At 41.7% G+C, this 23,521-nt stretch overlaps 1 protein-coding gene across 7 annotated transcripts in view; it reads left to right on the plus strand.

Annotated features, from left to right (window-relative positions):
• The window catches only part of LOC144512787 (diacylglycerol kinase zeta-like), a 126,108-nt gene continuing 102,587 nt past the window's right edge, over positions 1–23,521 (plus strand). For 4 of the 7 annotated variants that reach the window (XM_078243715.1, XM_078243716.1, XM_078243717.1 and 1 more), the window contains exon 1: positions 19,552–21,172. In XM_078243715.1, the coding sequence (XP_078099841.1) occupies positions 20,871–21,172 (302 nt within the window). In that variant the 5' untranslated portion in view covers positions 19,552–20,870. Of the gene's footprint in view, positions 567–955; positions 1,069–19,551; positions 21,173–23,408; positions 23,493–23,521 lie in introns of those variants that run through there. The other 3 variants (XM_078243718.1, XM_078243720.1, XM_078243723.1) reach the window with 3 other exon arrangements.

The raw sequence follows: 23,521 nt of genomic DNA on the forward strand, positions 1-23,521 counted from the left end.
GGTAATTTAATTCGTCCCTGTTTTTAGTAGGCCTAGTTGTATTATTGAATAGCTTGGATGACAGGAGGAGAGAGAGAGAAAGAGAGAGAGAGAGAGAGAGAGAGAGAGAGAGAGAGAGAGAGAGAGAGAGCGAGAGCTCACAGCTGATTTTCTGCAATATCTAAATGGACGTCGGACCTGAACACCGCTCACCTTCGGTCGGCAACTTTTCATTGCGTTAAGAGCTCATGGACGTCTAGTCCATTTTACTCAGTGAGCTGGAGTCCTGACTGATCGCAGACCGATACAACTCCGCGGTAATACTGGTGAGCGCGCGGTACACAGACTTACATACGCACCAAAATAGTAACTTCCTAAAATACAGAAACACAACAGGAAGCAGTTGAGTCGGCAGAGTGCGGATTATAATTACCACATTAGAACACTATTAATCGTTAAACAAAGGGGACAGAGAGACCGCAGGGATGATGAGAGACCGCCCTGGGCTGGAGGACGTGGCCGAGGAGGAGGACTTATTCGCCGAGGACGGGAGCCCCAAGAGCACGCTGGACCGCCGTAGCTTTCAGGTGTGTGTGTGTGTGTGTGTGTGTGTGTGTGTGTGTGTGTGTGTGTGTGTGTGTGTGTGTGTGTGTGTGTGTGTTCACTGTACTGTAAAACTGAGTGCTTCATTCTACTGTTCCTACTATACAGCCAGCATAGTCAAAATCCACCTAATTTAGTAGCCTACATCGTTATAGAAAAAATACAATCGTCTGACCATCATAAACGTTTGTCTGTTGTCTGGTGCAGTATGTTGTGTTTAAGCACAAGCTGTCATTAAAAGAACTGGTAAAGCTACACTGACAGCTGGTTATATTGGCGTACAAGATGTGTCCCTGTGTGACTGGAGCCAGATGAGCTCAGTCAACCTGCTTTTGAAGACTACAGATAAAAAAAAATGAGAATGTGTTTGTAGGTTCCTGGAGAGAAGGAGGTGGAGAGGACAGTGGAGGAGGAGGGCCAGCTGTCAGTGTCCCAGATGGATACAGAGTTTGCCCAGCTGACCTTCAAGAAGCAGGTGTCATATAGGTAGGATACAATAAACAGAAAAAGTGGAATGAGGCCCACTTCCTGCTAACCTGTTTTACCTGAATGTTACACTAAAGCCTTGTCCCTGACTAGGTTGCTGTAGTGTCTGTGTTAATGTTTGTCACGTGTGTGTGTGTGTGTGTGTTTGTAAGATAAGAAACAGTTAAAGGTGCTGTCTCACATGTTTTTGTGTATATCCAAAGTGAATAGATACATTTTTCCCAAAGATGGTTTCTGGCATTTTAGGTAGTTCGGATCACGCTGATGTTTGTCCAAGTGTTAATTTTTCTGATAAGTTTGGTTTTTATTACTTTTTATAGTTTGATGCTATGAAAAAGGGGTGAAACGTCATCGTTTGAGAGCTGTGATTGTCTCGCAATTGGTCGGGCAGGCGTATAGGCGGGACTGTGATGCCGCGGCGCCACTGCCACCGCCCCGTCCACTGACAAATAAAACATGTTTTCCTTTAAACAAGGTTGATATCATACAGACCTGTGGCTTCTACAGGAGTATATACCATCATTTCACAATCTCATAGCTCGTGGTAAGTCTACCTTGGATGGTAAGACGTTATGGCAAATAATCACAGATGACAAAATCTGGATTCACAAAATGATAGAGATTTATACTTCCGGAACCACACTGTTGAGCTATATTTAGTATTCATCATGTAACCTACATATCTTTAGTCACATGATCACAAGTGGTATATGGGGAAAGATAGTAACCCCTTTCTCTGTTCAAAGATGGTCTCTGGTATTGGATGTCAATGGTCATATGTATATATATATATATATACCTATATTTCAACATCTGCTTACTGACTCCTGGGACTAGATGTAAAATAGATGCATATGTACAAAAACCATGCGTCAGCAGTACCTACACAGAAACTGGTATAAAATCAGATTGTGCAGTGATTGTGCACCTCACGCAGACTTCAGACCAACGTATACAAGGTACACAAACATAAGGTGAGAGACAGAATCTAAAATCCAAAACAATCGTAAACATTCATTTCATTTCATCTTTATTTGAATATGGGACAGATGCTACGACAGGACATTTGTGCAACAAATCTCCAACGTACACCATCACAGCATTTATTGCTATTGCTAGTTTCCAATTTCCTGTCCCTAGAAGGGCCTTTTTAAACAGTCATAAAAAACAAACATTAAACATTTGAAAATACAATAAGCACATAAACATACGAGGACCATCCAAAACAGTGCTCACTTGCAGTTAGGTCATACAATCCCCAGCAACCTAACCAGTGGTCCACTGGAAATGTGACTATGCACAAATATTGACTAAATATATAACAACCAGGCCAGGAAACGAGTTCTGAGAGAAGAAGGTTTTGGTTTAGATGACGATTTATTTAGTGACTTTTTTCAAAATTCAGAAAGTTGAAACATGTTGCGTTTACTTCACACAAAAGCAGCCATTTCCCCCTGTTGCCATGGGAACGTTATGAAGTGACGTAATTGCGCGACGTGAACATCGTCGAAAAGCTGCAAACCCCGCGATGAAGCCACGACGAAACCGCAGTTTTTGCAAGTTCCCGCAATTTCATCGCATACGATTGCATAAATATCCCGCGTATTCCATCGCGTCTTTTAAGAAAACGTGCCGCATAATCAAGGGTTTTTGCCCGCAACAATCACAAAAAAACTCTTTGCATTTACTGATGTTCTACATGTTCACTGTACAAAAACTCACTATTCAAGAAGAATGGCAACAGCCACTACTACAATTTTACTTTTACTAAGCAGCATTGCTTTTTACTTAAGAGTGTCAACATAGCTAACCATAATGTGATCTGTTGCCAGGTCATTGTAAGTGACATAAAATGTTCCACATGAAGACCTCTGAAAGGATTCAGGGAGTTTTGTTGTGTTGTTTTCACAAAGGGTTTCCCCTCCATTACCATCAGGTAATGTACACATTTCCAAACTGAATGAGAACCGAAGTGGAATCTTCCCATAACTTCGTCTTCTATCCTCAACAATTCATTTACCAGCAGCTTCTCTGATGTGAAGTCAGTTCGTTTGGCAGCCAGTTGAAGGATTTAATCTAACGTAGATTTAACCAACTGTTCCTGCTGTATTTTTTCAGGATACCTTCACATTACAGCCCCCTGTATGCTAATATTAACACTGTTGCAGTTGCTTTCTCTATGGATGAAACATTGGCCTGTCTGTTGCCTTAGAAACGGTTGGCATGTGATGGTCTCTAATCTGATTGTTGTTCCTCTTCCTCCGTAAACAGGCCTCTGTCTTAATAGCTGTCCTCACTGCTCCGGGCAAACCTTCTGTACCTGGATGTTTTCTTGTTGTCACAGACATACAAACCTATACAGGTCAAAAAACAGATGATGATGAATACACAGACTGAAAGAGAAAGAGTATTTAAAGAGTAACAAACAATGCTGGTACCAAGCATTGTTTTACTGACTTCTTTGGTTGAAATTTTCACGCTTGTTGCCCCTTATCCAAACTTTGTGTGGTGTCCATTCTCATACACTGAGAATGGACTTTTCAGTGAAGTCCACATACACATCTCTGAGTACACTTCTACATCACTGCAGCAAGGTGAGAAATTCAACTACTGGAGGTTAGTGAATACTTCCAACTGTTGTAGGGCTGGACTGGGGTAAAAAAAAATCAGCCCTGGACTTTTGAGACCCAGACCAGCCCACCACAATCGGACGGATACCAACCGTCCTTGCAGTCACCGTCAACACATGAACATATGAGCAGGGTTCAAAATTAGCACCATCTACTAGCCAAATGCTGGTAAAATATGTAAGTGGCTGGTAGATTTGCTTGACTCACCAGCAAAAAACAAAGACAAAGACATCTTTAACATTCACTAACCATTTAGCTGGTGGACAAAAACGTTGATGTTGAACCCTGCATACCAGCCCCTACTCCCACTTAGCGGAGTGGTAGGCTAAGTAAGAGAGTATGATAATGTACTCACTGAGTCAAAAAGGCTGCCTGGCTCTTGATGGCTAGATGGCTAAAGGTTAAGCTGTCATCAAGATGTCTTGTATAACGTAAGTTAACAAGTGATAAGTCTGTAAGTTAAGCTAAAGCTGCATTTTGTACACAGTATGTAACACGTGTGTTATTGTGAAATGTTGATAAATCAGAATGCTATAGTTCTATGTTTGCAAGTGCCTTGGCTTGCTAATACATAACTAACATTAGCTTACTAACAGCTAACTTGCCCTCTCTGGTAGACAAGGGTGCTAAAATCATTGTTTGACATGCTTAAATCTCGTGTTTTTAGCTAGCTACCGGCACTTTGTGGAGTTATTTTCGCTGCCGTTGTGGGTGGGACCTAAATGCGCTCTCTCTATGATAGGATGGAAGTGGAAGCAAGACTATTGCCAGATAAGTGACAACTTTGTTTGGTTAATTTTCTGTAACATCTGTGGGATGAAGGCATGTTAGGTGGGTGAAATTAGCAAGCTAATGTTAGCTAACCAGCCAGCAGCGGGCCATTCGGGTTCGGTCCCCCCGCTCCGCTCCCACCGCAGGGAGACTTCTTTGCCGAGAGAAAGGATTACAGCCTGGGAGATGAACAGTCTGGTTAGCAATCTTCCATGACTGTGTTGGAGGCCAGATAGTAAGACACAGTGAAGCTGTTCATCAGTCAGCTTCTTATGTCACCGCCAGCATGAGGCATAGTCGCAACATAATTTATCAGTAATCCAGATGGGATTATGGGATTGTGTGTGTGTGTGTGTGTGTGTGTGTGTGTGTGTGTGTGTTGTTTGTGTGTTAGTTGTGGGGGTAGGGCAGGCTGGTACGACTCTCAATTCTCCTGACTCACCACAGGAGTTATGTAAGGCTCAGTGTCTGTATCTGTGGAACTGCAATACTGTGTGTGTGTGTGTTTGTGTGTACTTCATTTTGTGAAAACTGCCTTTTCTCAGACGAGGTGATATACACTCATCTGCCACTTTAGGATTTTATTAGGATGCAGATCATCAGTTTACTTTAGGATTTTATTAGGATGCAGATCATCAGCAACTCTTCTCTCTAGTCTTTGTTAGGTAGACCTTGCCAGTACCAGGCTTGACGCCCTTTTGCCTTCAGAACTGCCTTAATTCTTCGTGGCCTAGATTCAACAAGTTGCTTGAAACATTCCTAATAAGATTTTGGTCTATACTGACAAGATAGCATCACGCAGTTGCTGCAGATTTGTCGGCAGCACATCGATCTCTCCTTCCACCACATCCCAAAGGTGCTCTGTTGGATTGAGATCTGGTGACTGTGGAGGCCATTTGAGTACAGTGATGATTTGAGCTTTGTGACATAGTTATCTTGCTGGAAGTAGCCATTAGAAGATGAGTAAAATGTGGTCATGGGCTAGACATAGTCAGCAACAACACTCAAAACTATGCCCAATTGGTACTAAGGTTCCCAAAAGTGTGCCAAGAAAATATCCCCCACACCATTACACCACCATCACCAGCCTGGACTGTTGATACAAGGCAGGATGGATCCATGCTTTCATGTTGTTTACGCAAAATTATGACTCTACCGTTCCAATTTGAAGATCCTGTGCAAATTGTAGCCTCAGTTTCCTGTTCTTATCTGACAGGAGTGGTACCCGGTGTGGTCTTCTGCCGGTGTGGTCTTCTGTTGTTGTAGCACTTTGAACCTTGAAGCAGACTTCAAGGTTCGACGTGTTCAGTGCGTTCAGAGATGCTTTTCTGGTTGTTAACGGGTGCTTATTTGAGTTACTGTTGCCTTTCTATCAGCTCAAACCAGTCTGACCATTCTCCTCTGACCTCTGCCATCAACAAGGCATTTTTGACCAAAGAATTGCCACTCACTAGATATTTTCTCTTTTTCGGACCATTATCTGTAAACCCTCAAGATGGTTGCGTGTCTGCATGGCACCAACAACCATGCAGCATACAAAGCCACCTTTCTTCCCCATTCTAATGCTTGGTTTGAACATCAGCAGATGGTCTTGACCATGACTACGTGCCTAAATGCATTGAAGCCGTTTAGAGAACCCTGATTACATACAGAAACATTAGTATCAAAAATATCATGTAGTCTGATTCTGGCATTAAATGTCACCTTCCTTTTCTGTCCCTCTCATATTTACTGCATAAACTGTGAGGCTGTACAGAATAAAACAATACAAAATGTAATCAAGGTTACCACTGCATCTGGTATTTGTAATCACACATTCGCAATGGTTATCACTGACAATAGAGCCTGCAGATGGAACACAGGCCTGCTGCCTTCAGACAGCTGTAAAGTCAGAGAATTAGCTGAAAGGGAAATACTTCATACATGTTGTGTTGCAGCTGACAGATGATGATAAGACGGACATCAAGCACTGTCTTCCTGGCAATAATACTACTAATTGGAATACAATTGCATTTATTCTGTATAATTAGATATGTCTATTGTTTGAAGGATGCAAAATGGAAATAAAACAGATTAGACAACCATGATTAGAAAGGGTCAAGGTCACTTTATTATCCCCGAGATGGTAATTTGTTGATTGTCCATTACAACCGGGGGAATGACAGTGGGATTTCTTCTGAAGTCGATGCACATCTCTTTCGTTTTTGCCACATTGATGTTTAAAAAGGAGGATTTACACCAATCAATAAAACCACTGGCTACAGAACCGTGTTCAGAGTCGTCACTGCTGAGGAGGGACACAATGACGATGAGGGTTTTTGTCAGGTTTGTGATGTCTACTAACGCAGTCAGTCTTGACGTCACATATGCATAGTTTCTTACTTGTCACTTGACACAGGTATGTGTCTCGTGCTACCTTCTGGACAAAATGTTCACGTCTACACAAAAACGTACATCTTAATGTCAGAATTTTATCAGGACATGCTCCAAAAAAAAGTCAGTTTTTGTCAGGTGAGTTTTTGTCTTGCACCGTCATCTCATTGTGTAAGAAGCCCTTTGCGGATCTGTTAGTCAAACTGGACTTCCTTGACTGTTTTTCATTGTCTCACTGGTACTTGGAGCAACAGGCACCCACCAAAGCAGGGCATTGTCTTTTTGAACGCAGTACTGATTTCGGTCTGAAAGCTGGTTGAGCACAATCATAATAAACAAAAAGTTAACCTTAGTTCCACCCTCAGTATAAACTTTATATTTTATCTGCTGGCAAGGCTCTCAGAATAGTAAAATTATGTTTTTGTTGTATTGTGAGTCATAGTTATCTTTTTAGTCTCTTAACAGCAGTAGCGGGCCTTTCGTCTTTTAATCTTTTTTTCTTGTCTGTGTTTGCTAACTGATGCTGTCTGTGGTAGTTTTACCTCAGCCTCAGGCAAGACACCGATGATCATATTGGTGATCATGATTGACAAGGGTTGATGCATTAACTTGACCAGCTGAGGGAGTGGGAGGGCAGGAACAATGCAACTCTTTCCCCAAGCCAAAAAGTTGCATAATGTAACACAACAGTACACCAGATGGAAGCAAACACAGATGGCAGAGATAAAAAGCAAAGGACAGACAGGACAAGACCAAGATCTCTCTTTTACCACCTAGCACCTAGCCTTGTCCAATGTTTGTGACTTTTTATCTCACCCCGACCCGCCTTCAGACCCCTTTCTGTGATCCAGGACTTCCTGATTTACAAACAAAGCTCTGACTATATCACATGAAATGAACCAAACTTCACACAGTCATGTAAAAACCATTCCCCTGGCTATGGTTTTTCTCTCCAACCATCTGGCGATCCCCAGTCCCGACCCCCAGGTTGAGAACCACTGGTGTAATACAGTATACATTAGCCCCTTTCACACAGCCTGGCGGGACTGATGTGCCTTTACGCCGCCTCGCTGTCTGTGTGAAAGTTACGAAGAAGACACACACACACACACACACACACACACACACACACACACACACACACACGAGCATCCTTTGTGCTCATGATGGTCATTATTATTTTTACAATTTTACAATTTTAAAAATCCATCAGTCTGAACAGAAAAAAACTCGTCTTCCTCATGATCAAATCATTTTAACTCATAGCCGGCTTGAGTCGTTTGAATGCAGTGAGTTTGAATTGCAAATTTATAAATTTACAGAAATGCAAATTCACTAACTCCAAAACACAACTCTAAACAAATTTTTGCCAAAAGGACTGCCTAAAGAACTACTTACACAAGACTCTCAGACTAGATGCTGGCTCTTTGATGGAAGTAGTAGAGGTGAAGGAGGGGCGATTTGCTGTCAGCTGGAGTTTAAAAGGACTGATTTCATCAGTTGGTCCAATCCAGAGGCAGCAATCCCTTCGAATGGACCAATCATACCACACCTGTTGCCATTACCCTTACACACTCACACACATGCACACAGTCTGAGGGGAGGAGAGAGGGAGCGGCCACATCAAAACAAAATGAGCCAGGGTCATGACAAGATTGATTTTGAAGGGCTTGATCCGACGAAGTAGGTCATCAAATCGAAGCATTGATGGCAATGCTGCAGCCAGTTCTGTCGTTGTTTACTTTTTTCTTCTTCTTCTAGTCCGTAGAAAGAGCAACGTCGACAGCCTTTGCTCATTAGCGCCGCCGCTGTTCAGGAGAAGACTGCAACTAGTGTCGCGAGCACCAGCGCGGGTATAAATAGTAACGGCGATCCCATGACGTCACATTTGTACGCGCCAGCTGGGCTTCGTCCAGTATAATTCCCGCTTAACCCTGACGACATCTACAGGCCGATATTGGCTCAAAGTCATAGCACCCCCTAGTGGCAACAGGAAGTAGGCCTAAAAGTCAAGGTGCTATACTTTAACGAACTCCTCCTAGAGATTTCATCAGATCGACTTCAATTCATTTGGTCCGTGTCATCTTAAGACCTTAACGATGAAAAGTTATTAAAAGCAAAACTTTCCGTCCAACGGTGTGGGCGTGGCGGCCATTTTGAGCATTTATCGATGAACGAAGAAGTTGTTGTAACTTAAGTGTACATTGTCCAATTTGGCCGAAATTTCTCACGGTTGACAAGGGTCCAGGCCTGGGGACACCTACAGGCCAAAATTGACTTTTGGTCATAACGCCCCCCGCTGGCAACAGGAAATCAGCCTTATATGACAAACATCATCTGATTCACATGAAACTTATAATGTGTGGTCTACATGTGATACTGAGCCGCCCCCTATACTTTAACCACGCCCACTTACTCAGACCACGCTCCTTTCATAACATTTGAACCGTTTAAGGTAGAGTCTTGTGTGAGGTGTCACTGAACTAAAAAAATGTGTAAGGGTGCACCGGTGCACCTAACGTCCTCGCATCCGCTGCCTCTCCACGAACAAAGTGATGTCGTTTATATCGATATGGTTTAATGTTGCGTTACATGACCCATTCCTTCTGTAAAGCCGTGCCTGTGTTTGGATCTCTCCTCCGCGCAGCCCCGCCCCCATTCATGCACACACGGCTCCGCTGCTGTTGACTTCACACAGCTGTATAATGTTAAGTATGAGAGGGAAACCTGTATTGGTACCAGTGTTTCCGCTGGTAACTCTCTGTTATTGCGGCCACCACAGCGAAAAACACATTAGAAGAAATGCAACTAACTTCAGTTGGTTGAGTAATAGCTTGTGAGACGGAGCCTGCTGGACTTGGGTGAGAGATGTGAACCATGGCCAGAATATCATAGATCATAAAAATGTAGCGCAGTGACGATACAGACATTTCATAGCCTACACTCACCGGAGGGCAGCTAGCAGCTAACAGCTACTACCGCACTACTGTTTATTTTAGGGGGGAATACACTTCAAGACGTGACATATCCACACCACCACCGCTCCGTGGATTGTTATTGGGATGATTATTACAGAAGCCTGTCTGAATACACTCACTGGACGGCAGCTAGCAGCTAACGGCTAACGGCTATCAGCTAGCAGGGCAAGCTAGCTACCGGCAGGATCGATACAAGGACCAGGGTAGGTGAATTTAAACAATGTCTGAGTTGAAAACGCATCTTGTTGACACGTAAGGTCCCTGTTCATGTGGCACAGACATATTAATTGCATTTTGGGTCTGTTAAGAGGCACAAAGGCACTCTAAAACTTGCCCCGACCACTGCCGTTTTAGCTCAGGGGACGCTTATAGTACGTAGCTGCAGCTTCTCCGTGTTACCTGCACTCATTCGGGGTCTTTTCTATCGAAAGTACTCGTGTAGCTATAGCGATCAAGATTAACGTAAAAATTGGCCGGAATTCTCCTTTAATGAAGTTGTTTTCTTAATTTGCTTGTGTTTTGTCTATTTGTGTGTGTTTTCTTAAGTTGCAGGGCGTTTGCCCCTGTCGGCCACCGTATTGAAGTTATACAAGCATTATCACACAAGGAAACCAGGTGAACCAAAAATTGGAAAATAATGGCTTATATATATGAACAATGACAACATGACTACAGCTAGTAAAAGTATTTTACTCGATCATGACTACAGCCAGTAAAAGTATTTTACTCGATCTCCAGGTTCTCAAATGCTCTGTGAACTGGAACTTTTGATATCCTTACTAACTAACATAATAACTAATTCACAATGCTATACATGCGCGATGTGATGCAAACGTTACAAGCTGAAGCTGCACTTTATTCAAAGCTCAAGTTGATTTTTTGGTTACTATTCACAGGGCATTTGTCATAATCTCCATAACTTAAAAAACTCACGTGAAGGCAGAACAGCTTGGCTTTCCCTCTTTCATATTCATTGCTCCGTGTGTGAGAAAACAAAGTCACGTGAGTGGGGGCAGAGGGCATCGCTGAGGGCAAGATTGGATGATGTAGCGATTTAATTTGATTTAAATTTGGTAATGATGGTCATATTATCGTATTATCGTATTGATGCAGCCACCACAGCAAAAAAAATAAAATAAAGAAAGAAAAGTTTATTTAGGCTCTTTCACCAGAAGGGCAGCTAAGCCAATCAGGGCAAACGGGCAGTTGCCCGGGCAACAATACCCCGAACCTGTGGACGTCCCTGACTAAGAGTAATACTCTTGGTTTAAAGGGATATTTCACCGTTGGAAAGATGAATATATCTTTAAATTGGGTCACTTATGTAGTAGAAATGTGAATTTTTTTTAGAAATTGGTGGCTTCTAGGCCGAGAAAAGCCGGAAAATGTGTTTTTGGCTCGTGTGGATGAAAGACACCAAATCCCAGAATGCACTTGCTTCGCTGCTTTAGCGTCTACCCCCAAGCCACGCCTACCATTACAGACAGACAGTGAGACCATGAGTGAGACAGTCAACTCAACTTTAGTCTGTTTTATTGTCATTTCGACCATATACACGAAACATCGTTTCACCGTGGCTCAATTGGTTACACAATTAAAATATATGAAAACGACATTATATAAAAACGACATACAAAACAGGCTACATTTAGTACACATGATATGCTCCGTAAGGTTCAGCTAACACATAGCTAGCTACTAGCATTAGCGCTTGGTACAAATTTGCGTGTAATGTAGAATGGTCGGCATTTAACAGTCACAAACTCCACCAGCAGTTAGCAGTTAGCTGGATACAAGCACCCCCATTTCTGCGGCAGGCAGTTCGTGTTAACACAGCTCACCTCCACTAGTCTTACCCGGCGACAACAAAAACACAGCAGTCTATGAACTCGCGTTGGGATTTCGCTGAAGTTGGATGTAGTCCAGTTTGTTGTCTAATGAGCGGACACTTGCAAGCAGGATTGATGGAACAGATGGCCGGCTAACGTTAGTTTTCCACCCGCAAACTCGCTCAACGTCCACCGCTGATGATGTCCCTTTACCGGCCAGAGGCTTCGATCAGCACCGCTGGTCTCCATAGCGGGCGGACGAAGCTGTGTCGAGTATTCCGTCTGTAATAAAGTGTCCTGCATAGCTCCGATCTGTACCAATGTATCCCGTTGGTACACGTGTGCGGTAGTTTGAACGCACATAATTGTTGTTCTAAAATTTCCTTTGGGATGAATAATATCTATCTAAAGTTTTGATGCTGAGAAGCCACTAAAGCTATGCGAGGATTCAAGATGGCTGACACTCGTTTTGTTTTGTGGAATTTCGGAGAATGCCGGAGTCCAACCCCCTATGGGCGGGTTTGAAATATGCGGAAGTTGTACTGTAGTCCATAGCCTCTGGGCAAAAAAGCCTCAGTTGACGCAAAAATCGTCATTTTGCGTCATCTGAGGCTTTTTTCCAGACCCACAATACAGAGATCTCCCCTCTCAGGGGGACATGAGGGAGGGAAGCATGGTCATTCAAAAATACTACCGGGTTTCTACTGATACCGGCTTAATGCTAAATCGGTGAAGTATCCCTTTAATACATTAAAGTGGCTGTATGTAACTTTCAGTTTGTGTTGATTCTAGTGGCCCCTTTGGACAAAAGCGGTAGTGTTTTTACCACACCTGCTGTCGTAAAGGTCTTTTCTTTACGGTGCTGTATTGCCCACTGTATATTACTGAGTTAGCGTAACCAAGAGGTCATTTAGTCGCGATGAACGTTTTGCTTAAGTTACAGATGCATCGTTGCATTTCAAGTGTTGCATACGGTAACTTAGCCTACTTTGGATGTCTCGTGAGCTAAACTGGGTAACGTTATCACTGTCACTGTGTCACGAGCCAAAGCATTAAGAGATTGTTGTAGCATCCCAACGTAATAATAACTTAGATTAATATAGCGCATTTCATGAAACCCATGGATGCTTTACACAAGTAATGTTACAGGGGGACAGGGGAAAAGAAAATAGTAAGCCAACACAAACACGGAGTAAAAAAAGAAAGAAAGGAAAACGTCCGTGCTAAATGGAAGGGGGACATCATTTAATGTTGGCTACTGATGTACAACCACATCGCGTACTGTAAAGTTATTTTATGAATTAGATAATATTCATAAAATAATAATAATAATAATATACATATTACATACCTGATGGCCAATTCTGAGTCGCTTTTGAATCATTCACAATCCCATAATTGTCTCCATCTGTTGAAAGCCTGACCGAGTGTGACTTTCCTGTGATGGTCCTGCCCCAGTATCAGCCATAACTAGAAAAGATAACTTCTAAAATAACCTTAAAATACAATTACGCCTATATAAAGACATCTGCTGCTTCCTTTTACCTGGCTCTGCTGGCATATGCTAACACATGCTTTCCCGGTGTAACAAAGAAATCTGTGACCCATCAGAATGTTTTACTGTAAGGCCTGTCACAAATCTGACCCGGGCAGATGCCTTACTAAAAACTAGATAAAAATAGTGTTCTTCTCACTGTTAGTCATCCCCTCTCCTACATACAGTATATATATATATATATATATATATATATATATATATATATATATTTTTTTTTTTTATTGCTATATAAAAACTAACATTTTTATATAAAAATCACAGTACAGTTAAGTCATGCTGACACCATAATAATAAAAATCCTGAAACAAAGTCTATTTTCAGTCAGTTAGATTCTGACATAGAAAGAATGAATATTCACATCCTCCACATGTATGGTTAGACCCTGTAATTTTATCCAATTCTTGTAAAATATCTGTAAAAAGGGAACATGCAAGTAAGTGTGACCGATCACTGCCCTTTTCTTCATTTTCCAATATAATCAAATCAGACTCTGTGCTGTCCTAGGCTGTGAATTGTCGCTAAAAGCTCCACCAACTCATGTGTCAACCGTTTCTGACATTAAACAGTACCTAAGCTTAACCATCTATAACTCAATACCTAAACTAAGCAAATTCAGGTCAATGCACTGCACCGTGCACTGATCAATTTTGAGGTTGAGAAAATCTGCATTAAAGTAGTTCATTTATGTTCTTTTTCCGTTATAACTGACTGTCAAACTGGATAATAAAAGAAAGTTCTGTGGCATTAATTGTTTGTGTTTGTTCATGTTTCACAAAGAGTTTAACCTGAGCCAGACCGACAACAAAGATAGAAATCATATCACATCCATACAGGGATAGTAGTTGTTAAAACATAATAAAATATATGACACACTGGTATTGGATCAGTACTCGGTATCTAGCTGATACGCAAGTTCAGGTATCGGAATTGGTATCGGGAAGCAAAAAATGGTATCGGACCATCTCCACTCTCTACTTGGTAGCGCTCCACCTCCCGCACAAGTTCCGGCTCCTTCCCCCACAGAGAGGCGACGTTCCACGTCCCCAGAGCCAACCTCTGCCGCCCGGGTCTGGTCCGTCGAGGCCCCTGACCTTCACTGCCACCTGTGTGGCAGCGCACCCGACCCCAGCGGTTCCTCCCACAGTGGGTGGGCCCATGGGACGGAGAGGGAGATGCCATGTTGCTTCTTCGGGCTGTGCCCGGCCAGGCTCCGTGGCAAACCCGGCCACCAGACGCTCGCTGACGAGCCTTTCATCTGGGCCTGGCTCCAGACGTGGGGTCCCGGGCTTCCTCCGGGCAGGCTAACTCTACCTCTTCCTCGTTCACTCATAGGGTTTTTGAACCTCACCTGAGACCACTTTGTCATGGGAGACCCTACCAGGAGCACCAAGCTCCAGAGAACACAGCCCTCAGGTTCATAGGGACACACAAACCTCTCCACCACGATAAGGTGATGGTTCCCGGAGAGGCAAGACAACATGACCTGTCATAAATATGTCTTAGCAGGCATAATTATCAAACTTAAAGAAACCATTTAGGTTTATGTGTTAACATTATATTATTAAGTGGTTGGTTTTTACATTGGCTGTCAGGAGACCATTATATTTGTGTCATGAATATTTCTCCTTGTTAAAGTGAAACAATTTGGACTTGTCATAAACCATCTCAGTACTCGCATTAAAAGTGTCACAATTTACCGAATGACACTTGATGACAACTGTCATAAACATTCATTAAGACTCCTTCATGTTCATGACCGATGTCATGTCATGGTTATGACAGTGTCATGTCAGTCTTATGCACACCCCTTTAAATAAAGTGTTCCTGAATTTTGAACCTGGCTTTATCCAGTGTTCCCATTTCTGTTCTGTTGCTTATTTAAAAATAACGTTTCAGGAAACTTGTAATACAAAAAATGATTGCCATATGTAAGTAAGTGGGGAAGTTTTATGTTAATTTATCTATTATTTGCCCTGTTCAACATCCTGGCTGCCTTATCTGCACAGACTAATCTTAATGTAACTAACTAGGAATTGTTTAAAATGGAAGCATTTTTGTTGTTTTCTACTTTTCAATTGTTTTAATAGAAAAGCAACTGCAGCTTTGGTCATTTTATGTTAAGAACCTGCAGGACTATTTCATTATTTTTCATGGCACCAGCATTTCCATGCGTTTGAAGTATGCAGTGGTCCAGAAAACTGCTAGGCCAGTTTGAGACTGTCCTCCGAAGAAAGATGACATACCGTATTTTCCGGACTATAAGTCGATCCGGAGTATAAGTCGCATCAGTCAAAAAATGTGTCATGAAGAGGAAAAAAACACATATAAGTCGCACTGGACTATAAGTCGCATTTATTTAGAAATTAATTTCACAAAATCCAAGACCAAGAACAGACATTTAATCTGGAAAGGCAAGTTATTAAACTACACACACACTGCACCCAGAACAAGGGGCTAAATACGGTAGGTGTCCGGTATGTTAACGTAACGTAACTGCACTGTTGACGAGCCTCTCCCAGCAGCACGTTGTTCAAGCACCCATCTGTGGACTCGTTCCTCCATCTCTGGCCATCTGGATTTCAGCGTGCGACTAGCTTTCTTTGTTTTCTTCATTGCAGTAAGACTAACCTTTTCGCCAGTCCCAAGTTTCTCACTCACTCCAAACTTTCGTTCTGCTGCTCGATTACCGTTTTCGGCTGCGTATTTTACTACCTGCAGTCGCCTGCATTTTCTTTTCTTTCTCAGTTGTCTTTAGGAGCAGCATATAGTTGTCACAAGCCTAGAGCGCCTCTCGCGGCTGTAGACGGTAATGTTTTCAGCATGAAATAACATTTAAAAACATGTTAAATTATATATATTTTGATATATAAGTCGCACCTGACTATAAGTCGCAGGACCAGCCAAAGTATGAAAAAAAGTGCGACTTATAGTCCGGAAAATACGGTAATCAGTGGTTTCAGCAAATGCTCCAAAACATCTGTTTATATCGTAGAATAATGGACAAAGCTTCCGGGCCTAAAAAGTGAAGCCTTCCGAGCCTGAAAAGGGGTGTGACTACACACCGACCTGTCAATCACGACGGAGACTTAGCAATGCGTATCCATGGCACTGTGTTCATTGAAATAGCCGTCAACTTGTTTTTGGGTGTTATACGCGTTTTATCTTAAACTTTGACCCTTTTCACTAGAGGTGTGAAGAGTTCTCGTCCCCACGAGATCTTGCGAGATTAAACGTGACGAGATTTCACGTCAAGGTAAAAAGTGTCTTGCGATATCAGTACACAAGTGCTGAGCAGCAGCCTTGAAATTAGCAACACCCATACCTCTCGCTGTGTGTTTTTACTTCATCAAAGTTAATTGGAACATTTGGTCACTTAAAAATGTTCAGTGCTATGCGAACCAAGCTAGCTAGCTACCAGTAGTGTTAGCTGGTAACTTAAGGGAAAGTTTGCTGATTTTCTGTACTGCCGTACATACAGATGAATGGCAGCAGTACCTGGAGGTCCGTGTTTACCCACCGGTCTATCTTCACTGGATGACTGTTTACTGAGGTCCACCCTTTTAACAAAAATTGTCACATCCGGTTGCAAAAAAAGCAAGATGGTGATGCCTGTGTCGCCAAACACAAGGCTTTTTGGTTTTTTGAAAACGGATTTTTGCTTAGCCAGTTTCATCTATGCTTTCAGTGGCGCTGCCCGAAGCTAAATGCTATGCGGATGTGTGGAGTTTGCCAGCGGGTAAATGCGGTCCTCCGGACACTGGCACAATTCATCTGCATGTACGGCAGTACACCGGAAATTGGCAAACTTTCTATTCTAAGTGGAAAGGATCCCTACAGCTGTCGATCTTTTGTGAAAAATTGCTATCGCCAAACCCACCAGACTTCAAAACTATCAAAAGCCCGTTTTTAGTGATGGTCAAATGAAGTAGTATATATAGTAACCTGTACTGTATCGTACTAGTAACAAATATTCCAATAATTCCATACTTATGGCCACCCTGTTACTGGATACAGAATTTTGAAAAAAAATTTAAGTACTCATAGACTGTCTGGTTGTCTGCCTGCTAGGCAGCACCCTCATGTGGGGAAGTGTTGTAATATTGAGACTGATCTGACTCCATAGGTACCAGGCATGTCAGTTGTTCTTGAAATTGATAAAGACCACCTAAGCATTCACGACTTGTCTCGTCATTTATCATCAAAACAGTAAACTGCGCAGGCACACACAATTCTGTCGATATCAAACAAGTTGTCATCAGCGATGACACAGGAATCACATACAAAACAACTGCTTCTGAAATGTAACTACTAACCACCTGGGGCCTCAATACAGAAAAATATCCTAACTGCTTGTCCTATCTTAAGTTATCATAACTTTTCAAAGATAGGAAAAATCCTATCTCCCTATCGCAAAAGCAATTCCTAAACTCATGACTGTGTCCTGTCCTACCTCAGACATCCTATCTTATCTTAACTTATGAAATCCTAACTATATATTTGATTCTTCAATTGGCACTCATCCTGGAACGCCCTTTATGTGTTTGCACACAAGGCTGTATCATTGATTAGAATGTAGGCTACCCTACATAGAGAAGCACTCTAGGGGGTCCTCAGAGTTACTGCAAGAGGGCCACTAAATTAGTGTTAATTATTGAAAACGTCTTAACATGAATCTAACATATTATTAGCAAATGTATTAACCTGTTAGTGAAAAAACCCATTGATGATAGGCTCACTGGCCTATAGGTAAGGTAGTCTCTGAGGTAGCCACCCACAGATCCAGTTACATGTATTCCTAAGGAAAAAATCAGTTACAGAGCATTAGTATTTACTTATATAAATGTCAGTTGTTACTTTCACATAAATCATACATTAGAAACTTGCAATGACATCACTGTCAAGGATGTCTACCAACGGGTGCCAGCACCTGTGCAGGAGAGAAAGACATTTTTAAAAGTCAAAGTGTGTTCAGCTCAGTGTGTACAGTAGCATCTAACTGAATCTCTGTGGTTTAAAGTTTAGCTTCTATATCGGCTTTATTTTATTTTTTACGTGTTTGCTTATAAGAGTCGTGTTAAGTTACTGCTGATGAAGACGGAACACTTAATGATTTGGCCGCTTTGTAATAAAAATGAAATATTATAAAATGTATAGGAAATTAAACTGTTCCACCATTTCACAGCCCTTCCTTTAACCACTCAGGCTCACCAGGCTTACTCCAGTGCTAGTCTCGCATTGCCAGACCTTACTACACGGTGCTGCAGAGTGAGGTCTGGCCACTTCACACATACACTCCGGGATAGGAGAACAAATTGACTGGGTTGATTGCATTTCTTTAAACCAATCCCAATCGTCTTGGGCGACGTTAAGCTCCGGATGCAGCGATGGTGCAAAATGTTCTCGGGAAGGAACTTGTTTTGGTGGAACATTTGCACCCCATAAAAGAAAATGCCACACACAATATTGAATGAAGTGAACTGTTACAACTGTCACAGTAACGTGAGCTAATTCAATTAGCTGAATACATGGTTAAATGTGATTTGCACTTATACCCCTGTGTATTTTTTCCCCTCCAATCGGTCCCAAAACTTCCCAGTTAGATAGTAAATGCTGTCAACATATCTTTTTGTAAATCTTCACAATCATTACACGAAAGAATCGAGCAGGCCTGCCTTGTTGCACGATCCAAATATTCTTCAAAACTTGCCAATTTCAGCATGGAGCTTGCAACTCAAAGTTTGTTGTGGTTTCCCAAAAACGGGTTTTGCAAGGCGAGGGACATCCAGCGGGCGATTAATACAAGAAATGAACTGTCGTCGTTTCAGACTACTCCAGTGCTGATGCAGCGCTGTGAAGATAGGTCTGGCAATGAGAGACTACTAAATAACAAAAGGAGAAGTTGTGACAATAGAGCAGGACTATCTGGAGTTGTAATATCCTAACACAATTCACTTTAAGTGGTTTCTGTGACCTGAGAAATACTTTGAATGAGTACGTAGTTCCACTTAAGACACAAATGCTTACACAATGCTATAAGAATGTAGCAAAATGTGGCCCAGACCACCTCCAAATGTGGTCTATGTGACATTAATAAATGTTCAGCATTGAAATGTGTTCATTGTTGCTAAATAGAATGCATTTATGAAGAAGTGTGACTTGCTCAGACTGGTGTCAAACCTTCACATACGTCACATTAAAGACATAATGTAAACAGTGCAAGAGAAACCATGATCACAGCAGTGAGCAGCAGTTAGTCAGTGAGAGATTTTCAGTCAGGCATGTGACAGGGCAGCTAACAGTGAGGCCCTGATTGTAGTTATCATACACTTCCTGGTTTTAGCCGGGCGGGTAGTAGAGGATCGGTGTGTGTTTATTAAGGCGTGCGTGTGTGTAGCAGTGTGCAACTCAGTTGTGTGAGCCTGTGTGTCAATGTGCGCCTCACATGGAGAGTAATTAAACTCAGCAAGACACTAAAGAAGAAGAGGGGGAGGAGAAAGAGAGTACGAGGAAAGGAAACAGTTTAAACTACTAAATAGAAGAAGAAGAGGAGGAAGGCAGAGGAGTGAAAAGCTGAAGAACAAACAAAGAGGAGAGTGAACACTGACTGACAGTCACAGGAACACTGGACTTCTACTGCACTGATACTACTGCTGCTGACAGCACTACTGCAGAGTGGGAGACATAGAGAGGAATGCTGGAAAGGATTAAGTCTCCCTCATTACTCAACTCTAATCTCTCTCTCTCCACACACACACGCACACACACACACACACACACGCACACACACACACACACACACACACACACACACACACACACACACACACACACACACACACACACACCCCTTCCTTGTATGTCTTGTAAAAGACCTTTGGCGTGTGGATTATTGACTTTGTAGCCTCTGCAGGGTAGCCATGTTTGAAGTCCTAGAGCACTTAAGTGTAGCAATAATTAATTGTCTGACTGAGCGTAATAAGATTTGCAGTTTGAGTGTACTTCACAATACTACTTTTTAACACTTAAAATTCTTCGGGTATAGTATTTTATGGACTGTAACTTTTAGAGTGTTATTGCTTTACCCTTATACTAAAGTGTGTAGTGCTCTAGCTGTAGCTGGCAAAGAATACATTTGATTGAGCAGTTCAATTATAATGCTCTGTGTAGTCCTTTGAGTATAGTACATATAGTAGGTTGAGTCCAGTGTCTGAGAAAAGTACTTGGAGTATAGCTTTTGGAACATAGTGCATAATTCTTTTTAAATGTAGTGATTTTAATATTGTACCCTGAGTTATTTCAGTCTTTGTCTCATGGTTATTGGTCATATTTTCTACTATGAAGCAGGCAGCTGGGGTCTGAGAGCCTTTTCCAGTATCTAACCAGAGTAGGTGAGAGGATGGGGACTTTGTGGTTTCGTGGAAAGCCTTAAGAACCTGCTATCAGGAGGATTTTGCTACTCTACATTACATTCTTTTAATATCCAAGAATTCATTGGGGAATATGTGGGATACTTGGAAAGGAACGTTTGGAGTTCTCCGTTGGGATTGCTTGGACCTCACAGGCAGTATTCAGGATTAAAGTGACATAAGGACTTTTCTTTCCAAAAAAAATACGGTACATTTAGCAAGAACTACCAAGAATTACATGAGTTGTAGCTTATGTCATGGATTCTGACTTGGGAGCAGACACTCATCTGGGACGTGGGGTTGGACTTGAGGCCTGTGGTGGTGCTCTTGAACAAAAAAGGGAAGAGCCAGAAAGAGAAGAAGAGGGCTCACTAAATGTAAAAGGAGGCGATGGAGAATTCAGCTCTGCATCCTCTTCCTCTAATTCCTCTCTGCCCTCCTCCTCCTCCACCCTCCCTCCATGCTTCTCCTCATCCCACCCAATTTGCGTGGAAGAAGAGAAGGAGATGCTGACTGGCTGCTCCAAGTCTTTCACTGGACTCAAGCTCTTCACCAGGAGGTAAGACAGTATTGGTGAAAAAGAATGAAAACAAGATCCTGAATACGGTTTCAAAAAAAGATTGTGGACAAATAATGGTGGTCTACCCTGCACCGGTGTAATACCTTGTATTGACCAGCAGGTAGAGCCATTGACTGAGACTCAGCCTCCTGACCTGATTAGACCGGATGTGAACAGATGTGTAGTACTTGCAAGTCCTATTAAGGCAGCTCACAGCTGCAGTAACAGTATCCAAGCCTTATCTATGCACACACACCTTCACACCCTGCTGTAGACCCTCTCTGACACACATAGCACATTTCTAGTAAAACAAACTCAAGTATAGACCATCACACAACCCTAGATCTACATACATTAGATAACACACCCGTTTTGATAAGGCCTCCTGTGAAATTAAAGGTTTAGTTCAAACGTTTGGGAATAAAACCCGTTTTTTCCCGCAGTGCATTTAGCTCCTGCGAGTCGGGGTAGGATCCGGTTTATATTTGTGTGTGTTTTTGTGTGTGTAACCTTGCCAGTGGGTCACTTGTCATCATGTGGAGAGGGGACATGATTCCCACAGCAACAGGGGCCGCAGTTGTCATGCCAACAGTTACAACGATGACCGTCGTGCATCGAGCTTGGCTACAGACTCAAGCTAGAGATCCTGGTGCAACACCAGAGGCTGAATTAGTTTGTCTAGTGCCTCTTTAGAAGGCAGGAGATCTTTGTGCATGCATGTGTTGCATTTGTTGTATATCCTTGGTGAAACTGTTTGACTTTGTGTATCAGAAGAGGTTCATGGGCATTATAGATTATCAACTTATCCTGATTAATCATTATCATAGGGCTAAAATATTTGAGGAAAACAAGTGCAGTTCTTCTGACCAATATTGTGATTACGATTTCAAAGAATGAACTTCAGGCCTGTGGTATTATAAGATAAGATTGTTTCACATGTTAAGTTTGTATCATGATTTTTTTTCCCCTTTAAAATAATCGGGTACAATTATTAATTTCCTTCTTGTCCTATCCGGGACAATCTTGGCAAATGTGACAAATATGTCGAAAAACAGATCAATTATCACAGTATCGCATATCTCACATTTTAAAGTTTTACATTAGTGGTATTCTTAAAAAAAAATACACTACCTAATTTATTTTTACCTTCAAAGCTTCTATTGAGATTTTCGAATGCAGCTTCAGATGTCTGTCGTCATATTTTACAACATCGTAGCATAAAAAAACCCAAAACCATCCTTGAACAAAATCCTCGATTTGAATAAAGTGATTCATCGGATTAAATAATATCTTTTTTTAAATAATTCAACTTGTCAAGTTTTGTCAATGTAAATACATGCAGGCAGCAGGCTAATCCAATAAGGATTCAAATATTGAATCAGATTTTGGTATATATATATACACACACACACACACACACACACACATATATATATATATATATATATATATATATATATATATATATATATATATATATGTGTGTGTGTATGTATATATATATATATATATATATATATATATATATATATATATATATATATATATATATATATATATATGTGTGTGTGTATATATATATATGTATGTGTGTGTGTGTGTGTATATATATAATTTAACCAAAAAACTCATTGGTCAGACCTGGCCAAGAAGGCAGCATAAACATTGTTACAACAATAAACACAAACAATGCAAACAGACAAATGTAACAGCCACACACTAAACATGAGTGAGCACAGTATGCTGTTAAAATGTAATATAAGAAAACAGTTATGACATTATGCATAAATAGGTCACATTTTTTTACTATTTCAGCGCTATCATGATCCTTTTGAAATCCGTAATTCACACCTTAATTTATGTGATTCAATCTTGAATTCCTTATAAACAGTGTGCTGTAGAACGGGGGATGTCGCTCACAATAATTGTTACTTTGGTCTTTCTTAGACCGTTTTCTGTTTCCTCTTTCTCTCAGTGCACTTGATGTTTGAGTCTGTGTGAACATTCGTCAGACAGCGTTTCACTTAGCATGAGAAGGAAGTACACAGGAAGTTATTTTAGTCCTATTCCAGGCTCGCTCGCTCGCTAGCTCTCTCTCTCTCTCTCTCTCTCTCTCTCTCTCTCCCTGCACCACGCCCGCTCTCTTTCTCTCTTCCTCCCACCACACTGGCGGGTGTCTCTCACTCCTCCCTCCCTCTTTCTCTCTGTCTGATCCACCTTAGCAGTCACTGTACACCACAGTTCAGTGTGAGCTTGGCCGATGGATAGATGAGAAAGTGAAGTGCAAGCATGGACGGATAATTTTCTCCATTTTTATCAGGTTTGCTCCAAATTTCTTCTTTTTTATTT

This window comes from Sander vitreus, chromosome 24, assembly GCF_031162955.1.
Source record: "Sander vitreus isolate 19-12246 chromosome 24, sanVit1, whole genome shotgun sequence".
In the NCBI taxonomy this organism is placed as follows: domain Eukaryota; kingdom Metazoa; phylum Chordata; class Actinopteri; order Perciformes; family Percidae; genus Sander; species Sander vitreus.